This window comes from Macrotis lagotis, chromosome 1 (genome assembly GCF_037893015.1).
Source record: "Macrotis lagotis isolate mMagLag1 chromosome 1, bilby.v1.9.chrom.fasta, whole genome shotgun sequence".
Lineage (NCBI taxonomy): Eukaryota > Metazoa > Chordata > Mammalia > Peramelemorphia > Peramelidae > Macrotis > Macrotis lagotis.
This window is the reverse complement of record NC_133658.1, coordinates 355,327,676-355,343,451: the sequence shown is the minus strand read 5'-3', so window position 1 is coordinate 355,343,451 and position 15,776 is coordinate 355,327,676. Positions and strand designations below refer to the sequence as shown.

Genomic DNA, 15,776 nt, shown 5'->3' with positions numbered 1-15,776 from the left:
AAAGAAAAAAATAAATGTTAAGGCAGTGGGGTTAAGTGACTTGCCCAAGGTCAGTGCTCTATCCACTGTGCCATCTAAGTGCTCCCACTCAGTCTTTTTGTGGAGTCTGCCACTCTAGAATTTGATTAGAATTGTTATTTAAAGGTATTTGGAGTGGTTTTGAGGAAGAGCTCAGGTGAGTCTGCCTTTACTCCATCATCTTGGCTCAAAAAAGATTTTGAAAACCAAGTAAGGGAAGTAGAGGAAAAATTGGGAAGAAAAATGAGAACAATATAGGAAAATCATGAAAACTGAGTCAGCAGCTTGGTGAAGGAGATATAAAAAAATCTGAAGAAAATAACATTTTAAAAACTAGTTTGGGTCAAATGGAAAAAAGCAGCCTAAAAGGCCAATGAGGAGAAGAATGCCTTAAAAAGCAGAATTAGGGTGGCTAGGTGATGCAGTGGACAGAGTACTGGCCCTGGAGTCAGGAGTACCAGAATTCAAATGCGGCCTCAGACACTTAATAATTACCTAGTTGTGTGGCCTTGAGCAAGCCACTTAACCTCATTTGCCTTGCAAAAACCTTAAAAAAAAAGCAGAATTAGCGAAATGGAAAAAAAATACAAGACCTCTCTGAAGAAAATAATCCCTTAAAATGTAGAATGGAGCTCAGAGGAAACTGATGACTTTGTGAGAAGTCAAGACACAATAAAAACTAGAATGAAAAACTATAAGAAAATGTGAAATATCTCATTGGAAAAACAACTGACCTAGAAAACAGATCCAGAAGAGATAATTCAAAAATAATTAGATTATCTGAAACCCATGACTACAAAGAAAGTCTGGATTTCATTTTTCAAGAAATTATCAAGGAAAACTGCTCTGATATCCTAGGAGCAAAGGATAAAGTAGAAAGTGAAAGAACCTACCAATCACCTGCTGAAAGAGATCCCAAAATGAAACCTATCAGGAACATTATGGTCAAATTTCAGAGCTCTAGTCAAGGAGAAAATATTGCAAGCAGCCAGAAAGAAGAAATTCAATTATCACGGAGCCCAAGTCAGGATGACACAAGATTTAACAGCTTCTACATTAAGGGATTGTAGGACTTGGAATATGATATTCTGGAAGACAAAAGAGCTTAGGGGGCAGCTAGGTGGCACAGTGGATAGAGCACCAGCCCTGGAATCAAGAGTACCTGAGTTCAAATCCACCTCAGACACTTAATAATTCCCTAGCTGTGTGGCCTTGGGCAAGCCAGTTAACCCCATTGCCTTGTAAAAACTAAAAAAAAAAAAAACAAAAAAAGCTGAACATAATCTTTCAGGGGAAAAGATGGGCATTCAATTCAATGAAATTCAGACTTACCTAATGAAATAACCAGAGCTTAACAGAAAGTTTGATCTCCAAGTACAGGACTCAGGTGAAGCATAGAGAGAGTGGACAGGAAGGATTAATAATGAGGAATTTAATGATGTTGAACTGCTTGTATTCCTGACTGGGAAAATGATACTAATAACTCATATGAACATTCTCATTTATTGGGGCAATAAGAAGGAGTATATATAGACAAGGTAAAGGAGGAAGTTGAATTTGAAGGCATAATATATTAAAAAGATGGAGTTATTTTTTAAAATTTTATTTATTTAAAGCAATGGGGTTAAGTAACTTGCCCAAGGTCACACAGCTAGGCAATTATTAAGTGTTTGAGGCTGCATTTTAACTCAGGTACTTCTGACTCCAGAGCTGGTACTCTATCCACTGTGTCATCTAGCTGCCTCTAAAAAGATGGAGTTAATGGGAAAGAAAGAAAAGTACTGGGAGAAAGGGAAAGGAGTGGTAGAATGGGGTTATGGGGTTATTTCACATAAAAAAGGCAAGAAAAAAGCTTTTGCAGTGGAGTGGAAGAAGGGGAAGATGAGGGGGAGTGAGTGTGCCTTATTCTCATAGGATAACATTCACAAATGGATAAAGAAATTTATCCTACCTTTGAGGAAAATAGGGAAGGAAAAGAATGGGGGATGGGGGTACAGGTGATAGAAGGGAGGGAAGATCATGGGAGAGGGTAATCAGATGCAGCACTTTTGAGGAGGGTCAGGGTGAAAGGAGAGAGAATAGAATAAATGGGGGTACAGGGGAATAGGATGGAGGAAAATGCAGCTAGCAATGTTGGTAAAATATTAAAACAAGTTTCTCTGATAAAGCCCTCATTTCTCAAACATAGAGAACTGAGTCAAATTTATAAAAAATAAAATCCATTCCCCAATTGATAAATGATCAGCAGTTTTCAGATTAGGTTATCAATGCAATCTAAATATTTTTTTAAAATGTCCTACCTCACTATTGATGGGAGAAATGGGAGTTGGAACAATTCTGTGGTACAACCTGATACCTATTGGATTGGCTATAGGATAGAAGGAAAAATGATAAATGTTAGAAAGAACGTAGGGAAATTGAGACATTGATGCACTGTTGGAGGAGCTATGAAATGATTTAACAATTCTCTAGAGCAATTTGGAACTATAAAACCATAACTACCCTTTGACCTAGCAATGCCATCACCAGGTTGCTATTCCAGAAGAGATGAAAAATAGGAAGGAAAATGACCTATAAATATATATAAGGTCCTTTTTTTATCATAGTTCTTTTCTGTAACTGAAAATTGAGGGGATGCCCATCAGTTGAGGAATTAAATTGTGCTGTGTGATTAAGATTAATGCTATTGGGGTGGCTGCGTGGTGCAGTGGATAGAGCACCAGCCTTGGAGTCAGGAGGACCTGAGTTTAAAATTGGCCTCAGACACTTAATAATGACCTAGCTGGGTGGCTTTGGGCAAGTTATTTAACCCCATTTGCCTTGCAAAAAAACTAAAAGAAAAAAAAGATTAATGCTATGATGAACAGGATGTTCTCAGTAAAAAACTTGCTTGAGCAGATGCAATGGGAAATATACTATATACAAAGTAACAGCAATACTGTAGGATGATCAATGATGGATGACCTATCTTTTTTCAGCAATGCTGTGACCCAAGAGAACTTTGAAGGACTTATGATAAAGAATCCTATCCATCCCAAAGACAGAGGTGATGGTGTCTCAATATGGATCGAAGCATACTTTTTTTTAAACTTTATTTTTACATCATGACTATTATGGTGATGTTTTTCATGACCACACATTTTTAATCTATATCTAATAACTTGTTTTCTCAATGAGAGGGATGGGAGGGGAGGAAGGAATGGAGATAATTTGGAACTCAATGGTTCAATGGTTAAATGGTGAAACTTATTTTTGCATGTAACCGGGCAAAAATAAAATACAAAAAAAAAAAGATTGAACCCAGTCCATGTTAGTCCAAAGACATTTTGGATTACAGTTTAAATAGGATACATAAGAATCTCGGTGAAAAATATGACAATATAGTTAATAAAATATCTCCATGTTTTGTCTTCAGTTGATAATGATTTTTTTTTAAAAGACACAAGGGTGATTTTATCTAAGCTATACAAATAATCACTTGTCTAAGATTGTTGTTCAGTCATGTTCCACTTTTCATGACCTCCTGGAAAGAACTGTTCATGGCATTTTTTTTTTGGCAAAAATATTGGAGTGGGTTACCATTTCCTTTTTTGGTGCATTAAGGGCAACCAAGGTTAAATGACTAGCCCAGGATCATATAGCTAGTATGTGTCTGAGGTCACATTTGAACTCAGATCCTCCTGATTCCAAGTTTGTTTCTCTATATGCTAAATCATCTCAACACCTTTGCCTAAAATAAGGAACAGGAAATAAGTGATTTTATTTAATGTTTATAGGGTATATGAAGATTTGGAGTGTGGGATAAGGAAGGTTCCTAAATGTTTAGTGGGGAGGGTTACAAACAATGCTTAAAATGGGAGAGAAACAAAGCAGTTGGGATGTCCAGAATGTTATTTCAATGAAGAAATGAGGAAAAAGGAGGATTTAGCTGCTGCCAAAGTCTTTTCAGAGAAGTTCAAGAAGGGACAGTTCTGCATCTTTCTGAAAGTTTCTGGCTCACTAAAAAAATCTACAATGAAATTCAAATTCAGATTAGGTAGGGCTTCAGCACCATCCTCCAGAACTGCTTTAAGGGAAACATGGAGTTTCATTTTGTTTTCTCTCTTATGAAGAAGCAAAGGGCCAGGATAATTGAGATTTGACCTTTACAAACTCAAATCAAGGTGGGTTAAATGGGCTTGGGTCCTTTGGTATTGGTTTGATGTGAGGGCAAAGTCAGCAGAAGATCACAGGAAACTAAAGTCTCTAAATCTGGATAAATCATTTAGTCTAATGCACTCCCATCATTTTATACATGGGAACATGGAAATAAAGAGAGGTGAAAAGACCTAAAGTTACAACAAACATCAGAATCAGAGCCAGAATATACCCAAGGAGGGCTCTGACAAAGAGGAAGTCTTACTCCTATCCCCCTTGTTTGCCATCATCATATGCATTAAAATATTTATAGCAGTATTTTTCTGTTGTAGCAAAGAAATGAAATCAAAGTTGATGCCAGGGGGTGGCTAGGTGGTGCAGTGGATAGAGTACTGGCCCTGGAGTCAGGAGTACCTGAGTTCAAATCCAGCCTCAGACACTTAATAATAATTACCTTAGCTGTGTGACCTTGGGCATGCCACTTAATCCCATTTGCCTTGCAAAAGCCTAAAAAAAAAAAAGTTGATGCCAATCCATTGGGGAATGGCTAAAGAAATTGTGGTTCATTAATATAATGGAATATTACTATACTATAAGAAACAATGAACATGATTATAAAGAAGCATGAAAAGACTTATATGAAGTCATATAAAATAAAGTGAGAAGAATCAGAAAAACAATATCCAAAATATCTACAATGCAAATGGAACAAAACTTATTGTTCCCAAGATATAAAGAATAAGTTTGACCCCAAGGAAGATATAAGAAAAGACTCATCCTCTGCTTGCAAGACAGCTGGGGGTAGTCAGGTGGGACAACAGGTCACAATATTCCACAGTCGAGGAATATTGCACTGTCAGATTTTTTTTTTTAATGTGTTGATGAGTTTTGTAGATTTTTTTCCTTTTTTATTTTCAAAAAGTTCCTTTTAGGGGACGGCTAGGTGGTGCAGTGGATAGAGCACAGGCCCTGGAGTCAAAAGTACCTGAGTTCAAATCCAGCCTCAGACACTTAATAATTACTTAGCTATGTGGCCTTGGGCAAGCCACTTAACCCCATTTGCCTTGCAAAAACCTAAAAAAAAAAAAAGTTCCTTTTGTAAGAGATAGTTCTTTAAGAGGAAAACAAGAAGTAGATATGGGAAGAAATCTAGGTCATGGAAAAGCAAAACATATCAACATAAATATATTCTTTAAAGAAAGGCTTAAAAATCATAACCTGTATTCAAACCTAGGTCTAGTGTTTTTTCTTTTATAACCAAAGTGCTAGGCTTCAGAGGATAAACCATTCCTCTCTGAGATCTTGGAGGTGTTAAAAGTGATTTTCCTAAAGAGGTTTGATTTGATCACTTCCCCCAAAGAAACCAAAAAACTCTCAAACATCTTGGATCAAATAAAAACACTTATCTTTCCAACCTTAATACATATTCCTTCCCTTTTTACACTCTTTGGATTGTATGCCTTGCCCAGAATACATTCCCTCATCACTTCTGCCTCCTAGAATTCTTCTTTCCTTCTAAATTGCTCCAGCCTCATCTAGCTAAATCCTAAAGCTTTTTCCTTATAACATAGTAATATTCCTCCAAGGACTCTCCTTTCCCCATTTACCTTGGGGTTTTTTTGGCATCTATTTTATGATCTGGGGTGGAATTGTCTAGTTTCTTTGTTGAAGCTGGAGGCCAGAAACAACTGAAGAGACTGAAAAGAAGCCTCTCCTCTCTTGTGCTTTTCCGAATCTACCCTGCCCCTCACATAGGTGTGGAGCACTCATCTTCACCAATGGGAAGAGTTCCATACTATTGAGTCTATGAACCAGGGTTACATTCATTAAGGTAAACGTTGTCTTCCTCCTCAAGGACAGGGGCTGCTTTATCTCTCACACAGCGCTGAGTACAGAGTTGACACTTAATTAGTGCTTACCCATTGCTATACTAACTGTCCTCAGCAGAACCAATGTCATGGAATTTTTTCCCCCTTCCATGTCAGACGGTGCTTCATTGAATAATGCATACCCTCTGCTCCAGTGCCCTTGTAGCTACATCTTTGAATCTGTGTAAGTTTAGGTTACCAAGGATATGATTAGTATCTGTCCATATGAGAGAGAGACAACATAACTGACCCACGCAATGACTGAACCTGGAAGTATCATGTTTTTATAGATTTTCTGTTTATATTACCTGCAAAGGTGTTGTTCCCTCTAATTCTTGTTTCTTTGAGGGTAGTGTTTATTTCTTTTTTTTTTTTATTGTATTCTCAAGGCCTTGTTCAATTTCTAGCACACAACAGATACTTAATAAATGCTCATTGGATCAAAGTGAATTCTTTGTCAAACTTGGGACGCTTGGAAAGTGGGACATTTGAAACAAGCACTTCTATTTTTTAAAACTATACTGTAATTTAGCTCCTGTTGCCCAGCCCAACATGGCTTCAGCTCCAGGACACTGGGTCTTGCTCTAGCCCCAACCTCAATAGTCTGTACCTCTCCTGGTCTGACTCTCCCGGATCAGGAAGGACCCTCCACGGTTGCTGGGGAGAAGCAAGAGATCCTCTGCTTTTTCTCGATTCAGGCCTTCATACAACCATCTAGAAGAGAGGGAAGGAAAATCAAGACATTGGCATTCCACTTGGGTTGAGCCTAAGGTCTTAGGTAAACCTTAACAGGCCTTCTCTTCTCCCTTCCCTCTCTTATCTCTATCTGCTTTCCTCATTGTATCTTCACAGGACAAGAAATTTGAACCAGGGACAGGGGATGTACAGACATGCATTAGAATGTTTTGTCAAAGTCTAGACTCTTGGATTTGGCAGTTTCCCTCCCTCCACCCCCCACCAAAGCCTAAAAAGGTTAAGTATAGTACAATTGAAAGGAAGGTCAAATTTACCCATAAGGGGAACTCAAATACACCTGAGAAAGGTTTCGGTAAATTGATAGAGATGGACCCACATCAAGGAATTTGGGAACACTTCTGTCCTTGAACTTTGTAGTCAAGAGTCATACCTTGTTGAAACCATACTTGCTGTCTCTGTGGGAGATATAATCCTGAATTGGTAGAACAATGCATCTAGCCCAGTCCAGGCGCCAATTCATTTGCTCTGTTTCAACCCTGACCTTGACACTGAGTAATTGCATGCCTCTAGGCTTCATTTTTCAGATTTATAAAATAGGAGTTTGAACTAAGATCCCTTTTAGTTCTGTTATTCCATGGTTCCATGAATCTTCTGAGAATTAGAGTCTTTAGGGAACAAAGCCTAGACTAGCTTAAAAGTTGGTTATGGCATCTCTGAATCACTGGGTTCACCTGGGCTGTTTAGGCATTAAATTAGTGAGACCCATTATAAATATAGTCAATCTTCAGTTTTCCTGGGAGTAACTTTTCCTTATTAATAAGGAAAGGAGTTAAATAAATATAATAATAGGAGTTAAATAATAAAAGGAGTTAAAACACAATAAGGGAAATAGGGGATTAAGTCTCCATGACCATCAAAAACTAATCTTTTGTTCAAGATTGCTGGAAATATACTTTTCTGCCTTCAATTCTTTATAACAAAATGTTAATTTTGATAATATTCACTTTTCCCAACACAGTAACCATGAAACAACCCATAAAATACTATACACAAAATAATATTGGTAACAAATGATTTTTCTCTAATAATTCCCTAGAATTCTGTAACCTTTTGGGCTAATATCTTTCTATATAACCTTTTGTGCTAACACCTCAGTTAAAAAAAACTCACTACACTGATTTCAGAGAATGTTCACTTTTTATAACACATGAAAGCTAGTGTACCATAAATAATCTCTTCTTTTTTTGTGAATTTAAAGAACAGTCAATGGGTTAACACTAAACTTGTGAATGAAATTGGTTGCAGATGACCTGGCACAAAAGATTCTATTTTCTCACTAAGCTGATTCACTGATTTTGCAGACTTGACCTTAGCCTACAGGACTTGCACTACACTTTGGGGGCATAATTGTAAAATAAAATTTGAATTTTAAAGACAATGAAAATATACAATAAATGCATAGAGAGCTTTACAAGGATAGGGGGAAGAAGACACATTTAGTAGGATGCAGCTGCTCCACAAACTTCTGCATATTGTTCCTCTCCTTCTGTTATCTGTCACAAATAATCATGTTTGTTCTGTGGTTGCCAATGGGAAAGTGAAGAAAATGAGGTTATTAATAAAATCACTTGAATTCTTGAAGATGGGAAAGTTGAGGATTGATTGTAGATTCCAAGAGAAATATCCATCTGTGTACCACAAGACCTGAAGGACCCCATCTAGTAGGTTTTGCCATTCTGGGAAAAATATTCCACTCTGGTCAATATTCTAAATCTAGTTTCTGAGGGCAGCTTAACTAATGGTAGAAAGTTCATCAAGAGCAGGTTAGACAGTGACAGCTAGTTGGCTTCAAGGATAGAATTTTGGGTTAAGAGCCAGGACTGCTTGGAGTTCAAGTTCTTCCTCAAACACTAAATATTGGGTAAGTGTTTACCCCAGTTCCCCATCTGTAAAATGGAAATAATACAGCACCTACCTCCCAGGACTGTAAAGATCAAATGAGATAATAGTACTCAGAACAGTGTACATAGTACATAGTACACACTGAAGAAATATTAACTAATTTTTATTATTATCATATGTGACCTTGGGCAAGTCACTAACCCTCTCTCAGTCTCAATTTCCTCACTTGTAAAATAAAAGGATTGGACTCAATGACCTCTAAGTTCATCTGCCATCTCCGAACCTATGATCTTATGAATTCTTTGACCATGACAATCCATGAAGTAAAGAAAAAGACTTCATTCCCTAATGCTTTTGCTCTGACAGTGACAGTGTTAGAAAAAGGACCAGCTAGTGTATGTTAATAATCACATAGTTTTTAGAAGTCTGGAAATATTAATTCAGTCTTTTGTACTCTTAAGGGGAGGTCCTTGCCCAATAACTTATGAGTTGACATGGTACTGGAGGGACTGAATCATATTAGTACTGATATTCTTACTATAAGCAACCCCCCCAAAATTGAGGAAGTTGCCACTAAATCCAATACACAGATTTTCTCTGGAGAGGCAAAGAGGATTTGGCAGACCTAGCAGAGTTGGTTATTATAAAATAACAAGAAACAAGGGATACTAAGCCACCTCACCCTGCATTGCTCATATGGAGCATAAATGAAAAACACCACCGTGAAAGTAGCTGCAGTTTCAACTGCCAGCATCTATTGTAGAGGATGAAGAGATAGGGAAGTTCTGTGATGAGCTTGATAAGACCCTCCAAATGAAATTTATATATCTTGTAAAATACATTGACTTTAGTGCAAAAGTCTCTAGGGGAGGACAGTTAAGAATAAGTTTCAAAGTGTGTGATCTTGGGCAAGTCAACACCATTGCCTTTCAATAGAAGAGACGGGCTTATATCCAAAACAGAAAGAAACTTTTATACCTGTATATAATAAATACTTTCTTTAAAAAGAGAGTTGGAGGTATAGCAAATATTTAACACCATCTTTGAAAAATATATTAATCCCATAGAATCACAGATTTAGAACCTAACATTATCTTGTCCGAGCTTAATAGAATCTTGTATTTTAACAATTAGATATTTATGTGAGAATCATTTCTATATCAGCTGTCTTTGGATATTTAGATGACTGATTCTCAGAGCAGAATCAATACCATTTTAAAAAATAAATTAAAAAATGAGAAGACATGGTGTTCAATTATAAGTTTTTACTTGACCTGTTCAAACCAGCAATTAATACAAAAAGAAAGAAAATGGATCAAAGGACACACATTGACAGATTATTGCCACTTCCTAACTGGTAAAGCAGTTGCTACTTTGAGAAAACCAAAAGAACCTAGAAATAACTTTAGGCAGCAAATTCTTGATCACCTTGACAACAGAAAAGGCAAAGTGAAGGACCTCACCAGTTGGGAACAGTAATATATTTATAAAATGTTAAGGAGGAAAATGTGGCACTATAGTAGAAAGAGTATTGAATTTGAGATCAAAAGACCTGGCTCAAATTTTCATTCTATTGCTTATTATTACCACATGTAACTTTTTTTTTCATTTTTGCAAGGCAATGGGGCTAAGTGATTTGTCCAAGGTCACACAGCTAGGTAATTATTAAGTGTCTGAGAACACATTTGAACTCAGATCCTCCTGACTACAGGGACAGTGCTCCTTCCACTGCCCCACCCCACTGCCCCACCTCAAGTAACCTTGAATAAATTACTTAACATTTCTAGATGTGGGGAGTCAAAGGTCAGAAATGATTCAGAATTAGGAACTTGGTGACTAGCCCCTACCATAGAAATAAATAAATCTGGAGAAGGGGTAGGTTGTCCCTAAATAAAGATAATAATTGTTACTATTATTATTATTATTATTATTATTATTATATTTCCCTTTCAGGTTTTCATTGTGCTTTGTAAATAATATATTTGATCCTTACAACCATCCTGTGAAGTAGTTGCTATAGATATTATTATTCTCATTTGACAGATAAGGAAATAGCCCCAGAGATTTCTGAGATTAGAAAGATTCAGAGAAGGTTAAACAATCTGCCAAGTGACACCTAGCTAGTCATGTCAGTGGTGAGATTTAAAACCCATATCTGTCCCGAGCCCAAGTCTCTCAATTTTTCCACTATATCCCACAGTCATAATTAATTTTAGAAGAGGAAATAATGCATTGCATTTTGGACAAGTTGAATTTAAGATGACTGTAATGACTTTGGAACCAGGAAGACCTGAATTCAAATCTTACCACTGACGCATTCTGGTTGTGTGACCCCAGGCAAAATATTTAACTTCTCAGTACTCCAGGCAGCTAAGACTGCCCATTGCACTGGTATATGTAGTTTCTTCATTTCTGAAGACATGCCAGTGCAATCACTGATCCAGTCCTTATCTCCATCCCTATGGGTCATCTGGATGGAGTGATCCATCAAGCAACAGGAGATGAAGCACTGGACATCAGGAGAAAGATGACTGAATACATAGATGTGCAGGTCATCTTTATAGAGATAACAAGAGAATCCATGGGAACCCTATGGGAATTCCAAGGGGAGAATTCAGAAGAAATAAAGAGAAGGCCAAGGGAAAAAAAAAGAGATACCAGCCATTGGTTGGTACAAGATCAGTAAAAACCCAGCAAGAGGGGCTGAGACAGTCACATAGAAGAGGAAAAACAGAAGAAAGCTGCGTCACAATATCCAAGAAAGGAAAGAATATAGGAAGAGGGGACAGTCGACCCGTGTCAAATGCTGCATAGATATAGAAGAAGAGAAGTCTTCAAATTTATTGGTAAAAAGATCACTGCTGATTTTTGAGTGGGCGAACTTCAGGAAACTAGATTATAAGGGTTCAAAGACTAAATGAGTGATGAGGAAGGGAAGTGAATACTATTTCTAAGGACTAGGGACATATGATGGTAGCCAGAGGGGATGGCAGGTTCAAGGTAAAGTTTTTAAGGGATGAATATTAGAACTCATCTATGTTTGGAAGCCATTAGAAAAGTAGAGATTGAAAGTGAGAATGTGGGACAGCTAGGTGGGACAGTGGATAGAGCACCAGCCATGGAGTCAGAAGGACCTGAGTTCAAATGTGGCCTTACACACTTAAAATTGCCTAGCTATGTGACCTCGGGTAAGTCACTTAACCCCATTGACATAAAAAAAAATGAGAATGAAAGAATAACAAATTCCTGGAGGAGATGGAAGGGAATTTAAGATCTAAGAGATAAGTAGAGAGAGGGCCTTCTCTTTGTCATCTGATATCATAGCTGAATCATTTGTCAAATGTGCATGATGATATTTGTAATATCTGTTTCATGGGGTTGTTTTGAGGAAATGGATTTGTAAATCTTAAATCTCAGTTATCATTGTTGGAAACTTCTTTAAGGGGAAGACCTCTGACAACTCCCCAAAGAACTAAAGAATGTCACATCTGATAGGGACATTAGAACATAGAATTTCAAAGTTGGAAATATTTTTTAAAGACCATCTAGTTCACACCCTTCTTACACAGAAAATGGTGCCCCGGAGAGCAGAAAAGCCATGTCCAGGGTACCCAGAATGGTTTAATGACAGAACTACAGCTGGACCCCATGTCTTCTCCCAGGAAAGTGTGCATTACTTCTAGGACAGTGGATTTTCTCAGAGATAGAGGGAAACTTACCCATGAGAGATTTTGGCCACGTGGCTGCTGGGAACACTGAACTCCTTGTTGGTGGCTTCAGAAATAACTCTCCACCATTCTCCATTGCTGCAACCCAAAGAAGTCCATCAAACTTCCTTCTCCAAACCAGGGGTAATTGCAGACCTAGGGGTTGCTAAAGCAGGTAGATGAGCCTCTAAAATTATCTTTTTTTTTTTTTTCCTCAAGAGTTCAGGAGACCTAACTACATTATATTTAGTGTCTATACTTATATACAACTCCTTGTCTCCTTCAATTAGAATATAAACTCTTTGAGAGTAGGAACTTGATTTTTTTGTTGCTTGTTTTTTTGGTCTTTGTATCCTCTTATGCCTAACACAACACTTGGCTTAATAAAGAACTTAATGAAGCTCTTAATAAATGCTTGTTGATTAATTAAGAGTGGGTTTTTTTCCCTCTTCTTCAATAAAGCTTTTCTTAGAGCCAGGAATGGAGAGTAGGCATGATCCATAGAGCAGGAGGAAAGGCCTCAGTCCTACAAGATCATGCCTTGGGCATGGTGGCAAACATTAGAATCTAGGCTATTGGGAGACTGAGAGTTGGCGAACTGCTTTATCTTTGTAGTTCTGAGCTACAATACATCAAGACAACTAAGTTGGGTACCAATATGGGGATCCCCAGGAGTGAAGCACCTCAGCCTGCCAAAAGAAGGGTGAGCTAGCCCAGGTTGGAAACAGAGTAGATGATCAATCAGTAGTAGGTTGGGCCTGTAGTACAGTGCCCAGGATTTAGTATAGTGCATGGAACATATTGGAGCTTAATAAATGCTAACTGGCTTTATGAATAGTCAATGCTTGTTCATCCTGGAGCAAGATTTGGAAACCGAGTCTCTATAAACCCCAAACAAAATAAAGGTAAAACTAAGAGGATCACATATCTAGAAAAGAAACTTCAGAGACCATGGAAGCCAAACTCCTCATTTTAGAAATGAGGAAACTTTGGGCTGGAGAGTTTAAATGACTTGCCCAAAGTCATACAGGTAATTAAGTATCTTAGGTGGAATTTGAATTGAGCTTTCTGAGCTCCCTACCCTATCTCATTCTGTTGCTCTTCATTGCTCAATTGGGATTTGTGGGGAACCCCCCCCTCAGACCCTGCCTGGATAGGATACCTCACCTCTCTGGGCCTCATACACCCTGAAAAAAAATTCAAGGGCTAATGAGTAAGTTCTCCATCACTGGGGATATTTTAATGGAGATTGGATTGACCCCTTGTTGTCAAGGAAGTTGTAGAAGGGATCCTGTTCAGGTAACAACTGTCAGGTCCTCTTCCTACCCAGATTCCATGATTCTCTGACATGGGCAAGCTGAGAAACAGGATGAAGTAGTTGGCAGTGTGACTATAAGGTGCCATTTCTCCCTCTATGACCCTTTAGGTGGCTCGACTGCCATCATTAGAGTCCTTGAAAGGACAGACCAGAAAAGCAAGACATCCTCATTACTAAGAGCACAAATTATTTTTGGGAGAGGAAAAGAAGTCCCCTTCTTCCTCCAAAACATAACCCTTAGCCCAGACCACTCTGACCATCTGAAGAATGGAAGTGCCTTGATCACTGGAGAGTATCCCCCTCCCTTACCCTCCATCCCACCTCAAGAATTAGCCTTGGAGAGAGGAAATGAGGAAGTAGATGGTGGAAGGGTGCTCATGGCTCAATTTAGCTGGGGGCTCCCTTTTCCCGATGCCCAAGCCCTACTAGGAGGCCAGTGATGAGAAGATGCAGCTACTTGGATTCTGACTTCCCTCTGGGCTCAGGAAGGGAAGCGCAGCTCTGAGGTGGATGGCCAAAGCTTGCCCCCAGCTTGAGGGTTGATCTGGTGTGAGCTGCTTCTGTTGGGCAATACAGTTGCTGTAGATTCCCGGGGATCCCCAGTCCAAAGCCTGGCTTGCTTTGTAGTTGGCCTATGATGAGAGCTCCAATTTAACCCCTGTGTTCAGAACACTTAAGGGCAAACTTACTCAGAGATGATAGTCAGCGGCTCCCCAAGTCTCAGCACCAGCTCCCCCCGGTCCCCTGCTGGGAAACTGTCCAAAGCCACAGCCATAGTCTTGTTTTCTTCTGTAGGGACAGTAGTTAAGAGCCCTAGAAGAGGAAAAGAGAGTCCTGATTTCAAGTCCTGCTATTGATTCACTGTGTGACCTTGAACTAATCCCTTCCCTTTGATAGAGCTCAGTTTCCTAATCCTTAAATGGAACCACTGAACTGTGAGGATTCAAAAAGAATCTGGTAACTATAAATCACATAACTAGGACATTGTAGTATTAAAGAAAGGTTTACAGGTTATATTTGGAGCTGAAAGGAAACTTGAAGGTCTTTCAGTCTAACCTTATTCCACAGCCTTTGAGATCTATCCTGAGAGCTTACTTGTTTTTTTTGTTTTGTTTTGTTTTTTTAGGTTTTTTTGCAAGGCAATGGGGTTAAGTGGCTTGCCCAAGGCCACACAGCTAGGTAATTATTAAGTGTCTGAGGCTGAATTTGAACTCAGGTACTCCTGACTCCAAGGCCAGTGTTCGATCCACTGGGCCACCTAGCCGCCCCAAGAGCTTACTTGTTTAAGAAAACCCAAGAATCAAATGGCAGAGTTAAAAAAACAAAACAAAAAAATTCACCAGAAAACAGCATCAGGATTTGAACCTATTTTTGCCACGTTTCCTATATAGCAGTTTAGCATTTGCAAAGTTATGGGTGAAGTAGTGCAGGGGAGAAAAAACACTTTACATAGGTAATCTGACCCTCATAGCAACCCCCCAAATTTAGTAGGGGAGGATTTGAATCCAGGCCAAGACCCTATCCCTATTCCCAATCCTAAATTGCTATATAAACATCAGCTTTATTATTGTTAACAACCATAATAATAATAATAGTAATTTTTTTTAGATTTTTCAAGGCAATGGGGTTAAGTGGCTTGCCCAAGGCCACAGGGCTAGGTAATTATTAAGTGTCTGAGCCTGGATTTGAACTCAGGTACTCCTTACTCCAAGGCCAGTGCTCTATCCACTGCACCACCTAGCTGCCCTTATAATAATAGTAATAGTAATTTATGAATAGAGGACTGGGCCTGGAGTCAGAAAGACCCAAGTTTAATTCCAGTTTCAGACTTATTTACTGTGTAACTTTGGGTAAATCACTTCTCTTTGCCTCAGTTTCTTCATTTGTAAAACAAGGATAATAATAGCACTTGTCTCCAGAATTGTGTGAGAGAATATTTACCATGGGAAGTCTGATTTCTAGAGCAATGAGACAACCTCTCTCTTTTATCTAGAGGGTGGTGAACCAAATTATTCCAGAAGAGCTATTTCTTTTTTTTCCCTCACTTTGGACCACTTCAATCAATAAGCAATAAATCAGTGGAGAAATATTTATTAAGTCCTACTCTGCTCCAGGCATTGTGCTAGGCCC

General features: G+C 38.5%; 1 protein-coding gene across 2 annotated transcripts in view; it reads right to left on the bottom strand.

The window, feature by feature from the left end:
- Positions 1-15,776, bottom strand: part of SLA2 (Src like adaptor 2) — a 49,861-nt gene that overhangs the window by 18,553 nt on the left and 15,532 nt on the right. For both annotated transcript variants that reach the window (XM_074212017.1, XM_074212018.1), the window contains exons 3-5: positions 14,336-14,459; positions 12,341-12,427; positions 6,634-6,737 (exon numbers count right to left, since the gene is read on the bottom strand). In XM_074212017.1, coding sequence (XP_074068118.1) covers positions 6,634-6,737; positions 12,341-12,427; positions 14,336-14,459 — 315 coding nt within the window. The remainder of the gene's footprint in view (positions 1-6,633; positions 6,738-12,340; positions 12,428-14,335; positions 14,460-15,776) is intronic.